Consider the following 19,314-nt stretch of genomic DNA (forward strand, 5'->3'; position numbering starts at 1 on the left):
AAGTATTTACTTTAAGGTTGAGGATGTACTTCCTGGATTAAACCATATTTTCCTTCAAAGGGGTTTTACATAATGTGAAATACCTTATATTTATAAAGCGATGGCCCCTTCACGCTACATATTAGTTTGGAATGATTTTAAAAACAAACGTTAATAGTTGGGTAGTATACTGTCATTTGAGCGTCATTTAAAAAAATATTCTTCTATCATGTACGTCCTCCATTGTGCTTTGGTGTTGGTATAACCCACTGTCATGGCTCCTTGAACCGGAGAAAATTTGGACCCGACTCTGCTTTACCTCCTTCGGGGAAATTTACCAGTTTTACGTGTAATTGAACATTAGTAGGACTTTTAGGGACTCGTCCCTCCTGGTGAATCAATTGGACCATGGCGGGGAGTAGCACGGCGCAGAAAACATGGGAGCTAACCAACAACATGCAGGAAGTTCAAAGCATAGATGAAATTTACAAATATGACAAAAAGCAACAGCAAGAAATTCTCGCTGCAAAGCCATGGACAAAGGAGTGAGTACGAATCTGTAGATTTGATGTTTAATTCCAATGTTTCATAATTCACGAAATATTTGACTTGTGTAACGTTTATTAGAAAAGCCGTTGTAGCTTCGCTACAAGCTAACGCTGGTTTGTTTACGGTCCGCTGTGTTATGCGGCGTCATTAAGCTGCAACTGTTGACAGGAAGGTTTTATTTCCTCCACAGCCATCACTATTTCAAGTACTGCAAGATTTCGGCGCTGGCCTTGTTGAAGATGGTGATGCACGCCCGTTCTGGGGGAAACCTGGAGGTGATGGGCCTCATGTTGGGGAAGGTGGACGGTGAAACGATGATCATCATGGACAGCTTTGCTCTGCCGGTGGAGGGCACAGAGACAAGGGTCAACGCTCAGGCTGCTGCCTATGAATACATGGCTGCCTACATTGAAAATGCCAAACAGGTCAGACACACACAGTATGGGTGCGAGGAAATAGTTCTGCCTACCACAGAAAAATGGGGCCTGATTTTGATTTATAATGCACTACATGTGCAATGGTGTCTACTGTCTGATCTCTGAGAACCGAGCATTTTTCTTCAGCTGCGATGGGAAATTTTATGATTAATCAGTAAGCATAGAGAGATTCACATTTATTTCGTACACTGTTGTTCGCATTTCTGTGGCGTTCTGACACATAGTTCTGTTCTGAGCTGAGAAGTACTGAATGAGCTCGCCCTGCAGGTTGGCCGGCTGGAGAACGCCATCGGCTGGTATCACAGTCATCCCGGTTACGGATGCTGGCTGTCGGGAATCGATGTCAGCACTCAGATGCTCAACCAGCAGTTTCAGGAGCCGTTTGTAGCCGTCGTGGTAAGATGGATCTTAAATTAACCCTCCTTTTTTTTTTTTTATCTTATGAAATTAATATTGATTAATAAGAGTTGTAATCCCAAAAACAATGGTGTGTTTTTCTTTCATTTGCAGCCATGTACGGTATTTACATTCCCTTTCGCGCGCAGTGTCTAAATGCCATGGGCATCGTATGATTAATTGCTTATTTTATGCAAACTGACATCCAGAGTTGAAGGCTGCTGGTGGCCTCATTCGAGTGGTCTCTGGAGGTTTGCACGACCCTGACCTTGTTTTCCTGTTTTACTGTATCCCGCTCTCCACAGATCGACCCCACTCGGACTATTTCGGCAGGGAAGGTCAACCTCGGTGCCTTCAGGACCTACCCAAAGGTAAAATGAAGGCCATGAATAGCATAAAAAAAAGCTTGTTAATTGTAGCATAATGGTCAATATTGCTGGATAAACTTTTTTCTAAATTTATTTATTTGGATTTTCAGGGTTACAAACCTCCTGATGAAGGTCCCTCTGAGTACCAGACAATCCCCTTGAATAAGATAGAAGACTTTGGGGTTCATTGTAAACAGTGAGTATGTCTTAAAATATCACTTTGGAGTATTTCTTTCTGGAATTACAGCATGCCGTTGATACAGATGATCACTTTTCTTAGGGGGTGGCTGCCTTTTCTATCTGGTTGTTGTAAAGAGATTGAAGGAAACTACTGTTTGGGTGTTTGACAGAGAAAGTGGGTGAAAATGGCGAGCGTAGTTCTGATCCATCATTCATCTGCAGTGCCTTATGTCACCATTCATTTCACTTTATCCTCCTTGGCAGCCCATTTGAGTGGGTGCCAAAAAGCAACTGGTGACAGGTACCGGTACTAAAATTTAGCAGAGACAACATGTCAAGAACAAGTATAGCTGAGTAGGTAGTGGAAAAAGGTTGACAGTAATCATACTTGGGTCAGTGAAATTATGCTGTAAAATACATGGCTAATAGTTGCATGTTGATTTGTTTTCAGGTATTATGCACTGGAAGTAACTTACTTCAAGTCCTCCCTTGATAGAAAGCTCCTGGAACTCCTTTGGAACAAATACTGGGTCAATACTTTAAGTTCCTCAAGTCTCCTCACGGTATGTAGGAAACTTCAAAAAACTAAATACTTTCTGAAATGTTTGACATTTTGATTTATGGTTAATTAATACACTATAAGTCATTGAGACAAGCGGTCACCCGCTTGTAACACTGTGATTTATTACTGCTTATTAACCAAGGGTTTGTGTTTATTGACTCAGTAATAAGCTAAAATGCAGCTTTATGAAATATTAGTGATGACTGTTACAGTCTGAGCTAACTGGGTGACACAGGAGGTGTTGTGGTTCACTGTGGATCATCCCCCTCCACAGACACACACACACACTCTTCACTCTACAGGCTGAATGCCCCTTGTGAGTTCCCATTGTGGATGCAGACGCCGCGTCCTGAGTTTGTACACGGCCTATAATTAGGCATCAGGCTTATCCAAACAGTTAGCTTTTTGGCATTTAGAATGAAGATGAATTGACTAGACGTCAACGGCGAGCTGTTTCTTGGGTGACGGGCTTTGTCAGTCGCTACACTGTCGCCCTCGTCTGGGGCCCCGCCATTGTGTGCTAATTACCTCTTCCCCTAAAAACTCGGCCTCGCCTTAAGCAAACTTTCCACTGTCTTGAGCGTTCCTGCAGCTTGTCAGACAGATTCGTCGCAATCCTACAAAATTCTGCTCCTCTGCAAACAAAAAATGCTTTTGTCGTGAAATTGCGCGTAAACGAGTTTCAGCCTGGACTCGCGTGTGTTTGTTCGGTGGACAGAACTCGGACTACACCACGGGCCAGGTGTTCGACCTGTCGGAGAAGCTGGAGCAGTCGGAGGCCCAGCTGGGCAGAGGAAGCTTCATGCTGGGATTGGACACGCATGACCGGAAATCTGAGGACAAACTGGCCAAGGCGACGCGAGACAGGCATGATTACTTTTAAAATAGTTCCCTTTGTCCGTTGTGTAGTTTTAAATTAAATAAATCCTTTTTTTGCCCCCCAGCTGCAAGACAACCATAGAAGCCATTCACGGCCTGATGTCTCAAGTAATTAAGGACAAACTCTTCAATCAAATCAACACATCTACCAGTTAAATAATGTCCTGGTTTCCTGTGCATGTCCAGCATTCACTGGTGTGTGTTTAATTCATACTCTGGGCTGTGAGTTATTTTGGAGTGCTTTTTTTATCCTAGCCTTCTTTTCATCCTAGAAATCGCTGTATAAATGCAATACTCCAGTGAAAAATTAAATGTTAAACGCAGCAGTTCTGTGTATGGGTGTTTTGTTCATGTCATCATTTCCTTTTATGCACTTGACGGCTGCTAAAACAGCCTTCTTCTCGTCAGCTCGCACTCCTCCGGCACGAGTTCACGCACGACGGTTCCGTTTAGCACAGCCCGGCTTTAAAGTGAAGCCCGCCGGAGCGTTACATAATGGAACAACAAACCCGGGGCCTCTGCGTCGGATCAGCGGGAACCTGCTGCCATGCGTTGGACGCCCCTCCGGGCTGCCGGCGACGCACGCTCACGCACAGCCGGCCGGCTCGTCTGCAGCACTGATGGAACAGAAGCCGCGCACACTGGACTCTATTCACACCGCGCGTCTGCAAACTGTCCGGGCGGACACCGGCCGTGTCTGCTTTTTTTAAAATACCAGACAGATGCGGCGGCCTGGATTTAGGTTGTTTTTCGCGGCATTGTAATGGTTAAATGTATATTTTTGATGTCGTGTACTGCTGGGGGAGACGGCCCCGGCGGGCCGCTGGAGGTGTCTGCTTTCTGTCATGCGCATGAACATTGGCAGCGTTTCTTCTAATGATTTTCTTTTGCCGTTATTTAAGCAGTCTTAAATGTAGAGGGTGTTCCGCGAGCAGTGAAGAACTGTCACATTTAATGGTGAAACGATCAGGCTTCAAAATAGTTTGAGGGTAACTATTTTTTTTTTTTTTTTTGTGTTTTTCTAAAATTGTTTCCCCGGAAATAGGGCTTTGTGTTGTGATTTAAGAATCCCTGAAACATATTGAACTAGTTAAACATGTAAATATTGTGATTATCACCAGATGGATATTTGTATGCATGACTTAAGGTGGAAAGGGAAAATGTATGCAAATTACAATCAAGTCAAATTGTGGTCAGCCAAAAGTCAATTACCCGTGTATTTTATCTCACTCCTTTAATATTTAACAGTGTTTCTAATTCCAAAGTATGCTCTGCACAGATCAGAAGAGTTTGCAGGAAAAAGCTGCCTTGAGTTATTGTTTTTGGCTCTGGGTAGAACTGAACCCGCAACCCACGTTGATCCCGCACTTCCTCCATAAATGGAGACATCCAGGTAGTGTACTTTGAACTTTGACATGACATAGATTAATATCGACAGGGTCACCTGTGACTTTGTTAATCATCCGTGAATAATACACGGCAGAAGCTTTGGATGTTTTAAACTGTCATTTATGTTGAACACAATATGCGAAGACCACGCCCCCAATCACTGGCATGCTGTTTTATTAATAAAATTACCAAAATACATATGCCTATATAAATGATATCCTCAATTGTAGTTATGTAGGTAAATCGATAATTTTAATAAGCCATTATTTATGTTGTCTGGCAGTTACAATTATTTACCCTGAAAGAAGAGTGGTTATAAAAAGAAATTAAAACGATCATATGTGTCGTCTTGCGTGAGACCATTGTGAATTCACTCCAAAACAACCACACCCGTGGTGATATATTTAATTTACTATTTCAGCACAACTGAAATAATCGAGCCCAAGGCCGCAGCTAGTTTTGCTGGTTTCCATGGCGACGTGTAGGCTAACATCACAACATCCCGAGTGGCTGTTGAATTTTTTTCCCTTCTAAAACACTCGTGAGTGACAAAGGTATGACATTTTAGTTTACGTTGCCTACATGTAAAACTATTGGTGGGACGTTAAAAACAAACAAAAAGGTTTTATTTGGGAAAAAACGACAGTTTATGCTAGCACCGGAAGTAGCTTCGCTCAGACTCAACTGTAACTCGATACGTCAGTGCTGTTTAATGCATCGTTTAGCTTTCTGCCGTATTGTTACCGGTATATTTCTAACATCTACGGCTGCCCCGCAGTTTTTGACGTTGATGAACTGCTTTCTTTGAGCCTCCTTAGGGGAGTTAGGTTAGTCCTTAGCTCCTGTCTAGATCTGCTCACTTTTATTGATCAGTGTCTCCTATGTCCTTTAACCTCGCCACGATGTCCCTTATCTACACTGCGACTGCTGTACGTTTTCAACCAGGACTGTGATGGATAATCAGTTGTAAAATGAAGGTGGAAATATCCAAATTTGATTAGTTGCTAGTTGTCAGTCACAGTGGGGCAGTGGTCAGCACAGTTGCCCAAGTGAGAAGATTCTGACGTCCACCTGGTTAGTCTGGTTGACTCCCACACTCCAAAAGTGTGCACACTGGGCCTGTTCCAGACACTTGAGTCTGATCCATTGGTTTGACTGGCGAACTGTATTCCTCGCTCTCACCTGGTGCATTGTGGGATGTCCTCCAGCACCCACTGGTTACCAGTTATTCCACAGATGAGTTTTGCCTGTTAGCCGGAACATTCTGTGTCCGTTCACATGCACTTGTCTGTCCGAACAGTTGCCACTGCCATCATGGTCCGCCTGACCACGGAGCTGATAGCTAAATCTAGAAGCCACGTTAAAAGGAAGCAAGGCCCATCCTCACAAGAGTACCTGAGAATTCTCACCCATCTCCACTTTTCTAACAAGAATATAGAGGATATTGTAAGTATACATTAATAAAACCCTTTGATTTGCTTCATCTTTTATATATAATTTTGATTTCACGGGTTTCAGGGTGATATCTCCGTGTGCAGGAACCTCTCTGTCCTTTACCTTTACGACAACCAAATCACGCACATTTGCAACCTGGATTTCGCCTCCAGCCTCACCCATCTGTTCCTACAGAACAACAACATCACTCATATAGAGAACCTCTCTCATCTGCAGAAGCTCTCCAAGCTGTGAGTAGACCCGTTTCCTCGTGCTGTCTTATGCTGCGGCGGTCGCTTAAAGGCCGGCGCCGCGCGTTGGTCTCCTGCTCTTGTAGGTATCTGGGTGGTAACAAGATCGCCGTGGTGGAGGGTTTAGAGAAGCTGACGGAGCTGAGGGAGCTCCATGTGCAGAATCAGAGACTGGCACCAGGGGAGAAGTTGCTCTTTGACCCCAGAACGCTCCTCTCACTGGCTGTATGACCTATTTTTTTTCTCCCACATTGTTCACATACTTAGCAAAACCAATCTCATTCAATATATGCATTTGTTTTCATATGGAAAATAGATATTTTATGTAGAAACCCCAGCGCTTCATGTTTGTTTGTATAATTCAGGAAATTGCAGCGCAAAGTGAAAGAGTTCTAACATATAAATGAGCCATTATACTCGTTCGTAGCAAGATGAACACCCACAAGATTAAGTCAGAACATGAAATGCTGCCATCTGTTTCCTTTAACTCTTTTCATTTTGGAATTCTTTGTGCAGGATTCCCTTTGTGTCCTGAACGTCAGTCGCACCAACATTGACGACATCAGGGACCTGAGAGAGCTGAGGAAGCTTCAGCATTTCTCTGCTGCCGACAACAAGCTGCAGCAAGTAGCAGTAAAAACAACTTTTTATTTAACTTTCTTAAGAGAATCTGGGGAACACAATCAATTAGTGGACAACATTGTGCCGTTGTGTTCTGCAGCGGTTCTGAATCCTGAGAATCCCACCCTAGGTTCCCAGCCTGCTTGACTCGCACAGGGTCAGAATTATTCAACAAATCAGCGAGCTGTTCCCCGGAGACACGTCTCACTGACAGCTTTAAACAAGCACAAGTTTCTCTCTTTCCTTAGAGGCCGATTTCTCCTCCCTGCCTTGGAATCCCCCCGTTTGATACCCTATATCACCAATATTTGATAGAGGGTTTGTGTTTTAAAATGTGTCTTATTGGCTGTGTTGGGACTGCTTCCTCTGATGCAGGTAAACGCTGTACACGTGTCACTTTTTTTTGCAGATATCTCCTTTAATTTATGCAACCCGTCTGCCGCCATCGATCCCACAAAGACAGCGTTGGAGAGGATCGATCCCTTCTCCTGCGCCGTTGGTTCAGAAGCCAGAGGAAACCTTATAGATTTTTTTAAAATAGATTATGACAGGCAGTCAGCTCGGGTGACAAATGGGGAGCTTCTTCGGAGACTGTTAGCCGCGCGCGGGGTGAGAGGACAGAGGAATCGAAGAGCCGGTCAAATACAGGTTCATAACTGGCCCATCATTAGTCCAGGCGAGAGAGCCAGCCAGGCTCCGCCAGCATCCGGCCTCTGCTGTTCTCAACGCCCCCGCACGGGGGGCAATTTGGCGCTGGGCTGCTCTTCAGTGAGGGCCTTCTGAGTGACGGCCCTGACACGATCATTTATCAAAGCCTGAGAGCGCGCGGCGCTCTGGGGTCCCCTCTGAACTGATTGCGGCGCGAGCTGGAAAAGTGGAAGCGCTTTGGCCAAGACAGGAAGGCAACGAACAATCAGAGCGTGTCCAGAGAGTATTCATATTTCCAGGCTTGGATTAATGTGCCTTTAGATAAACATACAACTTCAGGCAAGCCGCTGGAGGAGCCAGCCTCACGCCGCCCCAGGAGAAAACTCAGTAGTTACATGACACCGGCGACGCTGTTTATTAAAATAGACGGATGTGTTGTTTATGCACTTTCCACTGGCCCTTGCACACTGCTGGTCACACATAAGCTGACTTTAAAAAAAATAAGAAAGGGTTCCTGGTGTTTGTCTTTGATTATTAATCTCATAAATATGGATCAGGCACGTATAAAAGCTGTCTTTAGAGGTGCGCTATTGACAACCCCAATAAGAGCAAACACTTATAGTTTGGGTTTGTTTCTGCATTTTCAGGACTTGGAGGATGTCTTCACACACTGGCCCGAGCTGCTGGAGATGGATTTGCGAGGGAATCCAGTGTGTAAAAGACAAAAGTACAGAGAGCTTCTGATTACAGTCTGCAGAAGCCTCGGTGAAATACCAGCCATCTTCTACCCCGAAAATGTCATTTAAGATGCCAACAGTTGATCAAACTGGTGTTTTCTGCTTTTAGTGGTTCTCGATGGCAAGGAAATTAATGAGGTCACACGACAGTTCCTCATTAACTGGAAAACATTTAAAGAAACCAACAGGAGACCAACAGCCACCATGTGATCAGCCTGTTTTCTGTGAAGAAGTAAGTATTCATCAAATCCACTGACATCTCTAGCAGGCTGCAAACCCTTTAAATGAGGATACAAAATCATTATTTAAGCCTCCATCCCGCTTCATGAGAGAGAGAAAATATTTTTTAATGGTTAAATAAACTCATTAAATCCTGTGTCATCGGAATGTATAAACCACGTGATGAGTGACGCAGCCGCTAATGAATCCCCCTGTATTGTGCTTTACCCCACATTTAAAAATCAAATTAAACAGTTGTTTTTGTAAATTACCTTCATTAAATCGCCACAAAACTGTATCTCACGTTTTCTGTGATTGCTGACCTTTGAACTGATAATATTTACTCTTTTTCTGTTCCAGAAATTAAGGATTGCTGTAATTTGGCCTTCACATGAATCATCTGCTGTCATGTTAGTGCCGGCTGCTACTGGGATTAATCATGGTTGCAGAATATCCACGCCTCAAATTAACACAATTATATAAGAATTACGTGTTTGGCTCAGATTAGATAGGATTTTGTCGTTAATTGGTGCTATAAATAAAATTTGATCCGCCAGATTGGAAGCGGAGGAGCATTTTTATGCAACGTCACAGATGATTTTTTCCCAGAAAAGAATTCCATTTTGTATTGTGCGGATCTCTGATCATTACTTTGAGGGAAACGCGTTTATTTTGAAAAATAATTGAAGCGGGAGCGCCAGAGTGGCACAATGTAAATGATCTGTTTCACCAGGCTTTAATAACACTGCGCAACCCGACGTGACAAATGAGCCAACCGCGTTTTAGAATTGCAAATTCATTAACAACACAGATGTATTTATTGTCATCATTATTAATAAACCTCACTATTTTTCCAGGGAGCCCAGTAGGTGGGTAACTTCAGGAAGATGCGGGCTTATTAAGGAAACAAGCTTACTTAACCTTCTTTTCGTCTCGTAATTGGTGGCCTGGAGCAACAGTGTTACTCCATCCTTACAAAAACAATGTTTATTAGGAACAGTCCGGGGATATGCATTTTATGAATAATTCCCTCCTTTAATTTGCAGGCATCTCCGTTTGGAGCCATGGAAATCAGAGTGATTAATTTCAGAGTCTCCCAAGAATTTCCTCAACGCCTGCCTGTTGATTGCAGCGCGGGGGTTTATTTATTAGCTGCACCAACCAGTTTGCAATTCAAGACACTCTGGCAATTAGTCAAACGTTTTGCATATCGCCTTTCACTTGGCGGCTTGTCCCCCATCCGGCGAAGGCCGATTTCGAGGGAATAATCTTTATTTCTGGCACATGTTCCATAGCTTTTGCCACTTTTTGATAGGCCTGCAGAGAAAACCGAGGGTTGGTTGAGCCAGCCAATTAGAGCCACCAGATCAGAGTTAAAGGAGAGCTGAAGTCCAGCCTCTGCCCGCGCAGAAATAAGTTAGGAGAGTGAAAGAGCAGTCTTCGGGAGTGCGAGGGAATGTTTCTTTAGCGTGAATAATCGGGGTGGAGTGGAATTCTTCTCGTATCCAGTAAATGAAGGACTCCCGAGACCTTTTACGCAAACAGGTGAAGCGTTGGAAGAGCGCACAGACCCTTGGTGGACGCGGACGGCGGCTCCGCTTCAATTAAAAGCTAATTCCTCATCCATTAGAAGCCCCCTTTGGATTACATTCATGTCGGGTTTCAAGGCAGCGACTTTGGGAGAGAACAGAGGTAAACTTCCCTTTTTGCGCCGCCGCCGCAGAGACGTGCGCTGCGTCAGATTGAAGTGTGCGTTTACATCCTTGACAAGTGTCAGTTTTGTATTTTGTGGTGACAATAAAATGCAGATTTATACATCCTTTAATTTTCAGCAGTTTGACAGCTATGTTAAATTAGACAATAAACAACATTTTGAAATAAATACAACGATAATTTAGAAAAATATTTTTAACAGAAGCATATAAATAGTTCATATTAAATTATCTTAATAAATATAATTTAACTTTAATAAAATTGCCCGGTTTAACATATTATAATGGCTGGATTTTGTCTCCAGGATTATAAACAGGCTACACGCCGATGGTTGGAAGGCAAACCCTCCGAATGGACGGCGGTAATTTCTCCGGAGCTGTGTGTGATGACAGCCCTTCATCCAGTCCCAGTTCTAGTCCCAGTCCGGACGCTCGTCGCCGGGAGCTCCAGCGGGCCCGGGTGCTGCAGGGCGGCGGGCTCGGCGGTAGAGGACGCCCGGCAGCGGCGAACGCGGCGCGGGAGAGGAGCCGGGTCCAAACCCTCAGAACCGCCTTCCTGGAACTCCAAAGGACGCTGCCGTCCGTCCCCCCGGACACCAAACTGTCCAAACTTGATGTGCTGATCCTGGCCACCACCTATATTGCTCATTTAACCCGAACTCTTCAAGAAGAAGGAGCAGAGGAGGGAGAGAGCACCAAGCAAGCAGAGGCGTTACACTCGCTGAAGGGCGACGGTTACCTGCATCCAGTAAAGGTGGGCAGTATTCATAGTAACAACTACGATATTAACACGTGATTTAATGTCTTGTATGTCATCCATCTTAAACCTTGCATCTGTTAATGTCTTTCCAGAAATGGCCCATGCGGTCCAGGCTCTACGTCGGGGCAAGCGGACAGTTTCTCAACTCCACACATTCTTCAGAGCCAGAGAACCAAGGCCCTTCGTCGTCATCCTCCTCCTCCTCCTCACAGTAATACAGGCTTAAAATCCAAATAAAGTTTGCATGGGTCCGTGCCGTTTAAGGCAGCAGCATGCTTATGAATGTAGAAAAATATATAGCAACTTCTGGTTTTACTGAAGCCTTATCAACAGGGAAATATTGTTAATTAATATATTATGTTAATTTTAATGTTTGAGAAAATATTCATTTTGCTGGTCCTGTGGTGCAGCTCCATACATGTCCCTGGTTTATTTGTAGAAATTCCATGACCCTAATGAACCCGTCATGCTTGAGGTGTGCACTTTCAGTTGAGACATTTGCACTAAATGCATGTGTGAATAACTTAACATCTGTCATGTGAAGTGGTCTGTCAGAGAGTCACAATGGAGTCTCTTTATCTCCTGTTTATTATTTTTACGTGCATGGTTGTAAATGTGTTTGTGAATAAAATGGACTTCCTTAAAGGATCTCATGACCTTGATTTAAAAATATTACGCCTACTTAAAAGAAAAAGCAATTATTCATATGACTAAAAAGCTCAATTTTTCCCCCCCCTGCTATGTATTTTTGTCATTTTATTCTTGTGGCCTTGAACCTAAGTTACTGGATGAAATAATTTAAATGTTGCAAAAATGTCTGCCCCTACGTGGAAAATATGCATTTGCTTAGGTGGATATAACAACTTGAGCATTTCAGAGGTCGTTTGTATTTTCTAACTTACTAGAGACTAAAAACAGGCCTATCAAAATATATGAATATAAGAAATTATCAATCACTCTTCAAATATTCAGTTCTCTGTAAAATAGACACGTTATATGTATGAAGATATTCAAAAAGGTGAAAATGTAAAGTAACTATATAAAAGTGGACTGCGTTGCAGTTGTTCTTTTATTTTAGGGATATAAATATAAAGGTTTGCTACTTGATCTGAGGCTCGCGCTACAGACCCCCGTCGTCGGTGCCCTCGTGACCCGCAGAGCGCTGAAAAGCGGCCGGATCCGGAAACGCGCCCTCTTGTCTGCAGACTCGACCACGAGCCGACAGCAGCTCTTCGCTTCTCCGCGTCCGAATATGAAAACATCCCTGGTTTTAACGTTAGTCTCCATGGTAACTGTTAGCCACGACAGACGGACTAAACATGCTTATAGACCGGCCACATGAATGACGTGGCTGCGCGCCCGCGTGACTTTCTTGCTCTCGAGGATTAGCATCGTTCGGTAGCTACCAGCTAGCTCGCGTGTCCAGCACGTGGGGGAGCAGCAAGACTTCAGAAAGGTGGTTACTTATTGTTTTCATATATTTCAGAGTACAGATTATTTCTTTAGAAGGCAGGTTTGATTTTGCATGTGAATGGTAGTTTTAACGCACACGCCCAACGAATCGTGCACGTTGGCAGTTATTGACGAACTATAATCATATCGGTTCACCCGTGCCTGCAAACCACTGGCTGCCGTCTAAAGGTCTATTTTCAGATACTCTATTAGCTTCTTGATCCCCAATCGCGGAAATGTAATAAATCATCCTTTTAGACACACAAAAGGGGAATCAAGGCAGCCCATGTGTCATTCAGCATCTTGTAGCTTTAACCATACTGGGTCGTGTCCAGGGGTCAGCAGAAGAGTAGCTGGTGGGGGAATTGCCCTCCCCATTATTTTAGTGAGGAAAGTCACCTCTGTTTCCTCTGAGGATGTAAGGTCATGGCAGAGGTCAGAACCTGCTGTTGAACCCGTCCCGAAGCCTGAGATGTTAGCCAGGCTGCCAAGCTGTGTTGACCTGTACCCTCTGACCTTCTGGTGATCAGTCATCTCTCCTCGCTATATCGACTCTTACTCAAGTACATCTTATTCCTGCGTGCTTCCAAATCAATATGCTGCTCCTGAGGAGTAATTTGCGGTTTGGTAAAGTCATTGGTATTTAAACTGATGAGCATCAATCATTTCTCATGGCCTGAACATTTTTTTTCCCAATAGATGGTGACATGAAAATGGAAAATATGGATGATTGGTGCACCTGAGGAGGTAAGAGTACTTTTTAAGAAATCTACATATTAATTTTAGAGTATTTGTAGATTTTGCTGCTGGAATCGTGATGATATCACATTTTCGCCGTTTACCCATCAGAATAAGATGTTGAAAAGTGACTATCTGAATCAGCAGTGCAGTATCGCCAGTCAGCCTGGTTATATAGAAGTGAAACTTTAACATTCTAAACAAGTTGATCATCCCCCCCCAGCTGCTTCTGATGTTGGGTAGTCGGTGGCCAAGAGAAGCTCAGTGATGCCGTTTTCTGCACAGGTGAGTGATGTCATGCGAAATTCAAGCAACCGTTAAGTTTAAACGTGTCGCACTGTAAATGAGCTCATTTTAAATGACCCAAATGTCAGAAACCCTGCAGCTGTCATGGTGATGAATACCTTTTTTGCCGTTTACCCATCAGAAAAAAATTTGGTGAAAAGGACTAATCTGAGTTACCAGCTGCAAGTTGACTGTCACGCGTCATCTATAATTGTCAAGTGTAGACGTGGCCACCTAACTGAACTTTAAGACGTTTAAAGCTCAACATTCTCTTATAGGCGAGCAGTCTAGGCAGAAGATGATCTCCCTTCAGCCCTCCTGAGGTAGGTCCAAACTGTCTTTTAGGTGGTGATTTGCTGTCATGATGAGTTCACCTTTTCGCCGTTTACCCATCAGACCAAAATGGACTGCTGAAAATGTGACAAACTGAACCTAAAGATGTCGTTTGTAATGTAATAATTCATTTCCTCAAATTGGTCTGACTGTGTTTTGTAATTTGTAGGTGGCCGTGCACATTGACTGGACTAAGGGAGCTTGATTTAAAACGTCCGTGCGTCGACCTGCTGTCTGCAACTATTAAGAGTAGATGTTGGTTTTTACCAAATGTTTAGTTTTTTTTTTTTTAAGTGTTTGGAGCCAGTGGGAGAATGTTGCTCTCCAGTAATTGTTTGCCTGTAATACTAATAAAAGATTTAAATCTTTTCTGCTTTTGTCATGTTTCTTTTTAAAGTACTATTGCACATACCTCACATGAATTATAGGGGTGTCACAATTGTATTGGTAAGAGCAAAAACTGGCCTTCATTGTTCTGTGTGAGTATTTTGAGGCTGCCTACCTGTTTCTGAACCTTTTTTAGGATGGTCTTACTCCTCCGTGATAAACATCTCTGCTCCTGGTGCGTAGGCATAGATGAAGCGTAGAATATTCTGATGAAGCTCATCCAGGGCTGCGTCTCTCTTCTGCAGACTGTCAGCACCTCCCAGGTCAAAGGGAAACACTGGGTCTGGTGGAATAACGAGCGCAGATGCTCCTGTAGATGGCAAAAGGAATCTCTTTAAATTACACCAGTGCACATTAAATAACTTCCCATAATTGCTGTATTATATTTAGTTTATAAATGAGCTAAATAGCTACCGTGCTTAAAAGTAACAGAGTTCTCACAGAGGAGCACAGCAATCACTGCATCCTCTTGCAGCACTTGTGTTCTCAAACTCAACTTGCAATGGGCCTCGGCCAAAGATATCCTTTAACAGAAAAGTCACTCAAGTTGCATGACTGGAATAAAGCTTATACAAGCTATGCAAATGGTACAATGTGGATTTGTCATTTTCCCTCAGGCTGAAAACATTTAGTTCTATATTAAGTGAAAATATAGATGTAAAATCTTAGTGTTTGAGAGGGCCCCACCTAGTGGACGAAAATGGCATTACTCGTTTCTGTACTTGTTGGTTGAGAAGCAAAACGTGAAGTACAAATGTGTTTTTCATTATTCTGACACTGTAATCTTACAGAAGTTTGACTGAGCCCACAGACATCTTGAACCCGTGAGTTTGTGTTCGCACTCTCCGGCTTGCCATGTTGTAACCATGGATAATTTTCTCTGCTTCAGGGCTGAGCTCCACCTCCAAACTCCGAGCATGAGCAACTAGCTGAAAATCAGAAAAGATTTCAGAAATACAAAACCAAATATTCTTTAGGGTGAATTTTAACATGTTCGGAATGTCAATGGCCGATCATTTGTTTACTTCTTTGTAGTCTTGAGCAGAAAACTGCCAGTGGGAGTAAAGATGGTTTCCAGGCTGCACTGCCTGCTGGAGAGTGTGGATGGTCTGTGTAAAAAGAGAATGGTCTCCCTTCGTGTCTCTGCTTTCAATGATGAGGCCAAAGGCATCTGCCAGCTGGATTGGTATGGCACCCAAGTCCTGGTTCAAATAAGAAAAAGATGACCAAAAGCAAGCTATAGTTGAGCTCCTATTGGTTCTATTTGAGGATCACAAGGGAACTTTAAATACTACAAAATAAAAAACTTACTGCTGTTCCGATTAAAACATTTTCAGCCTTCCCCGACTGGCGTGAAGCATCTGTGAGTGCCCAGAAGCTGCACTGGACTGGGAAGGAAACCTGCTGGTCAGCATCTTCCCCATACTTTTTTCCTGGGATGAACACAGAGACGGTGCTGCTCTCCAGGACTGAGGAGAATTCAAAACATTGAAGCCACTTGGAATCCCAATAATCTCATCAATGTCTCAATGACTTTGCTTCTCCACCTGACTGAATGGTGTCGAGTCTTTCTTTTTTGTAAAAGCCCAAGTCTCCCAACATGCAAATGCCGCCAGTAGCGAGCAGGGCAGAGCCAGCGTGGATGTTGGCGGTACCGGCTCCGTGTTCGTCCCGGGACAGAGAGGCAAACATCTCCCCTGTGGCCTGATGTCTGACCCCACGAACAGCCATGTTTAGGCTGTACGTCATTAACCTGTCAAAATCAAGGATAATGGGAAGGACTTATGTTTCACATGCAGTGCATGCATGAGTGAAACAGGCTGGCACAGACTACCTCTCTACTATTAGAGTATCAGAAGTCGTCACAAGAAGATCCAAGTTCTGAACGGTATCATTTGCCTCCGCATTAGAGTGCACCAAACTGAGCAACAAGGCCATCTTTAAGGTGTTGTAGAGGCCCCGAGGAGCCACTTCCAGGCCAAAGCAATGAGCTGCAACAGCAGAGAACCTCCAGGGAGAACCAGCTGTAGCTTTCAGCATCTTCTGGAAACTCAGACTGACATTTTGTGGGTCTGTAGGTACATTTATGGCAGATGGTTTAACAGCGTAACCAAATTGCAAGTAAATCTAAAACAAATGATCACAGTGATGAAATAAAAGTGAATCTGGGTTAATATTTAATTGTGTTTTTCCTTTGGAAAAGGGCTATGACAAGGGCCTTACGCTCTGGCTCCCACAGCTGGATATTATTTGCCTCTACACTCCAGGAAATGCTTTGCAACTGTTGCACATGCGCAGGAAACCCCAGCACTCTGTAGAGATGACCAATTCGCATTGAATTACACAGCTCGTCTGAGTGAAGAGAAGAAACAAAGCAATGACACTTAAAGGGGTTGTTCCGGGGCTTGTGATGACTACTAAAGTAACAAACACACCATCTACAGTGCACCTCAGTGCCAAGAGAAACAGAACGAGGCCTTTAGAACAAAGATTTCTCTGTGCAAAAAAACCACACGGCCAGCTAATGAAAGCTCCTCGCTTGTATTACCATATATTTTTTGTAACAGAAACCCAGTGTATTGAATTCCTCTACAGGACTGGGTCAACACAGTATGCTAATATTCGTGTTGAGATATGCTAAAATCTCGAGGGACCTGGCTAGACAATGTTGTTAGAGTGAGCACTTAAATCCCCTCCCCACAAAGCAAAGTGTGTGGGGAGGCTGGCAACACACACATCCTTGTAGCTCCTTTGTGATGCAAGTGCAATGGAGTTTGCATTCCCCAGCACCTTGCCATCCCAACTAACCCTCTAACCCAAACCCTGATCCTAACCTAAAACCCTAAAACCATGTCTAAACCCTCAGTCTTTTAGTTAAGTTGTGAAGACCAGCTAAAATGTCCTCACTTTGCTAGTAGAATGCATATTCTGGTACTCAGAATGTAGCAAGTCCAAGAAAACACACTCACACATTCTGTTTATTTGAACTCTCCCCTCCTATGTTTGTGTTACAAAGTCAGAGCCTCATTTAGAAAACCTGAGTAAATGAGTGGCATACCTAAGTAGGTGTGATGTTATAAACAACCACATTATCCAATGCTGTGGTTAAAATTATGGATATGGGAATTTTACAAAAAAATCCAATATCTATAAAAACCTAAATGACCTTAATGACAATCTCCAGAAAATAACTAGCAAACCCTAAAGCAAAAGGTCAAAGTTCTTCATGGCCACAGAACAGGACCTCTCACACAAGTCACGCATTTGGACACTTGAGTTCTCGACAGGGACGCAGCGCACTCGAGAAAGCTCCGTGTGTGACGACAGGTCTAATAATACACCAAGTTTGGAAAAGCCACCTGTATTCCTGCCTCGGCCACCAGATGGGGATCAACGGCTCTGTTACACTTAGAAATGGTTAGGATTCAGATTCAGAAACGTCACCATTCAAACCACAGATTCAAGTCACGCACCGGTCATCTCTTTCTGCATTACTCGCACCTTTTTCAGACAGACAATGGTCATGTTTTCATGTCGCCACAAATAATCACATTCTCAAACAGATTTTTAATGCAACACAGGTCAAATTGTAAGCTTAGATAACTAAGTCAAACTCTGTACATTAAAGCCATATGATGTAGACCTACCTCTGAGAAAGAGGGTAACAGACTGGTACCTGAGCGCGCTTTGCTTTTGGCCTTTTAGTGCATCCAGTGCTTTGACATGGACAAGCTCTACAAGTTGTTTATCTGTGGAAGAGATTTCTTTCTGTATTAAATTTCACTGCAGTTCGCTTAAAATATAGACACCCAGCTTACCTCCCAGCACTCTAAACTTCACATCCTCTTTCAGCAGGGAGCTGCACATCGTGCAGCTGAGGTTGTTTCCCACAGTCGCTGACTCTGTGGCTCCAGGTGTGTGGACTCGAATATGGTGAAACCCTAAAAAAAGCACCAACATAAAATGTTCACACGCTGTAAATACCTGCATAAAACTAACTCGCATTTGGCAACCCAAGTGGGTGTGACTTCTCCAGATTGGGTAAAGAGGTGGCAAAGTTTTTACCTGTTGAGCATGGGCAGTCATCGTTCTGACAGAGGAACCTGGCCCCCTGAGTGTATTTTGTGACTCTTGTCATGGAAATCACCAGACCCTTCATGGAGACAGGCCTCACGGGACCGTACCCATGAGGGAATCTCCAGAGGTCCATCGTGTACTCAGGGAATGGAGGTAAATGAGTGAGCCTCAGGATGACATTCACCTCAAGAGGAACAAGATATGTTCGTATAATATAACAGTATAAACTGTTGCTGCTTAAATGACACCCAGTGGCCTTTACAGTTGCAGTTAAAGAACAACATAGACAGGACATTTATTCTTACCTGGCTTTGTGTATGTATCTTTTCAACAAGTGAAAGTGTCTTTATAGCCACAAAACAAACCTTAATGATTGGGGGGGGGGGGGGGGGGGGGGGCGACACAATTATAGATTATAAGGTGAAGTTGAAGTTCATAATCATACCTATAGTAAGACTTTATGGTTCCAAACTGTCACTTACATCCTGAAACAAGGCGGATGCTCGTAAAGGATCGTGCAGAATCCAGTCACCTAATAGTGGATCCAGCTCGATCACATCTGAGGGATTCACACTGACGCAAAACCTGTAGACGGCCTCCATCTGTGGGGGCTCTGGAACATTAGCATTGACGCTACATTAGCGCAGATTGGATGAAGTTTCTTTAACTTCGACCAGGGAATTTAACGAGCAGACGTACCGTTAAAGGGCTTGCAGTCTTCCATGAGCTTCTGAAGGCCCCCACTTCTATCTAAGTAGACCAGAATTGATTCTTTTAACGATAAAATATCACCCATTGTCGCATTATAACTTTAAAAATATGTCAAATTAGCGCGTGGGCTGACCAATCAGCGTCCAGCAGAGGATCATGGGAAATAACCGCGTCGTTGCCATGGTAGCACAGTAATCTCACAAAGCCACA

General features: G+C 43.7%; 4 protein-coding genes and 1 long non-coding RNA gene across 8 annotated transcripts; 4 read left to right on the top strand and 1 right to left on the bottom strand.

Moving 5' to 3' along the window:
• The first annotated feature begins 225 nt into the window (after nucleotides 1–225).
• Nucleotides 226–3,676, top strand: cops5 (COP9 signalosome subunit 5). The gene is made up of 8 exons (XM_011607900.2): nucleotides 226–524; nucleotides 719–953; nucleotides 1,233–1,361; nucleotides 1,667–1,732; nucleotides 1,840–1,925; nucleotides 2,361–2,472; nucleotides 3,190–3,338; nucleotides 3,416–3,676. The coding sequence occupies exons 1-8, from the start codon at nucleotides 388–390 to the stop codon at nucleotides 3,504–3,506; spliced, it is 1,005 nt and encodes a 334-aa protein (XP_011606202.1). The 5' UTR covers nucleotides 226–387; the 3' UTR covers nucleotides 3,507–3,676.
• An 878-nt stretch (nucleotides 3,677–4,554) lies between these two features.
• ppp1r42 (protein phosphatase 1, regulatory subunit 42) lies at nucleotides 4,555–9,152 on the top strand. The gene is made up of 8 exons (XM_029842501.1): nucleotides 4,555–4,743; nucleotides 6,040–6,185; nucleotides 6,258–6,424; nucleotides 6,511–6,649; nucleotides 6,941–7,057; nucleotides 8,341–8,458; nucleotides 8,540–8,662; nucleotides 9,010–9,152. The coding sequence occupies exons 1-7, from the start codon at nucleotides 4,617–4,619 to the stop codon at nucleotides 8,638–8,640; spliced, it is 915 nt and encodes a 304-aa protein (XP_029698361.1). The 5' UTR covers nucleotides 4,555–4,616; the 3' UTR covers nucleotides 8,641–8,662; nucleotides 9,010–9,152.
• Nucleotides 9,153–10,200: 1,048 nt separating this feature from the next.
• tcf24 (transcription factor 24) lies at nucleotides 10,201–11,769 on the top strand. Its single transcript, XM_029842502.1, has 3 exons — nucleotides 10,201–10,341; nucleotides 10,667–11,115; nucleotides 11,214–11,769. Exons 2-3 carry the CDS (start codon nucleotides 10,690–10,692, stop codon nucleotides 11,334–11,336), a joined length of 549 nt encoding a protein of 182 aa, XP_029698362.1. The 5' UTR covers nucleotides 10,201–10,341; nucleotides 10,667–10,689; the 3' UTR covers nucleotides 11,337–11,769.
• On the bottom strand, nucleotides 10,889–19,269 carry mcmdc2 (minichromosome maintenance domain containing 2). Of its 4 annotated transcripts, none has more exons than XM_011607897.2 (15): nucleotides 19,093–19,269; nucleotides 18,876–19,006; nucleotides 18,699–18,758; nucleotides 18,382–18,577; nucleotides 18,135–18,257; nucleotides 17,964–18,065; nucleotides 16,540–16,668; nucleotides 16,151–16,388; nucleotides 15,864–16,069; nucleotides 15,628–15,785; nucleotides 15,342–15,518; nucleotides 15,106–15,245; nucleotides 14,731–14,840; nucleotides 14,432–14,626; nucleotides 10,889–11,022 (listed from the first exon to the last, which is right to left on the bottom strand). In XM_011607897.2, the coding sequence occupies exons 1-14, from the start codon at nucleotides 19,187–19,189 to the stop codon at nucleotides 14,460–14,462; spliced, it is 2,034 nt and encodes a 677-aa protein (XP_011606199.2). In that variant the 5' UTR covers nucleotides 19,190–19,269; the 3' UTR covers nucleotides 10,889–11,022; nucleotides 14,432–14,459. The 4 variants fall into 4 exon arrangements, with proteins under 4 accessions (XP_011606199.2, XP_029698359.1, XP_011606200.2 ...); XM_029842499.1 differs by having other exon boundaries at nucleotides 18,876–18,995; nucleotides 19,093–19,171; XM_011607898.2 differs by lacking the exon at nucleotides 10,889–11,022 and having other exon boundaries at nucleotides 14,495–14,626; nucleotides 14,758–14,840.
• LOC105416993 (uncharacterized) lies at nucleotides 12,298–14,298 on the top strand. The gene is made up of 5 exons (XR_964851.2): nucleotides 12,298–12,577; nucleotides 13,273–13,320; nucleotides 13,535–13,596; nucleotides 13,875–13,919; nucleotides 14,099–14,298. It is a non-coding gene; the product is annotated as an uncharacterized lncRNA (long non-coding RNA).
• Nucleotides 19,270–19,314: the final 45 nt, after the last annotated feature.

The sequence above is a fragment of the Takifugu rubripes genome, chromosome 10 (assembly GCF_901000725.2).
Source record: "Takifugu rubripes chromosome 10, fTakRub1.2, whole genome shotgun sequence".
Lineage (NCBI taxonomy): Eukaryota > Metazoa > Chordata > Actinopteri > Tetraodontiformes > Tetraodontidae > Takifugu > Takifugu rubripes.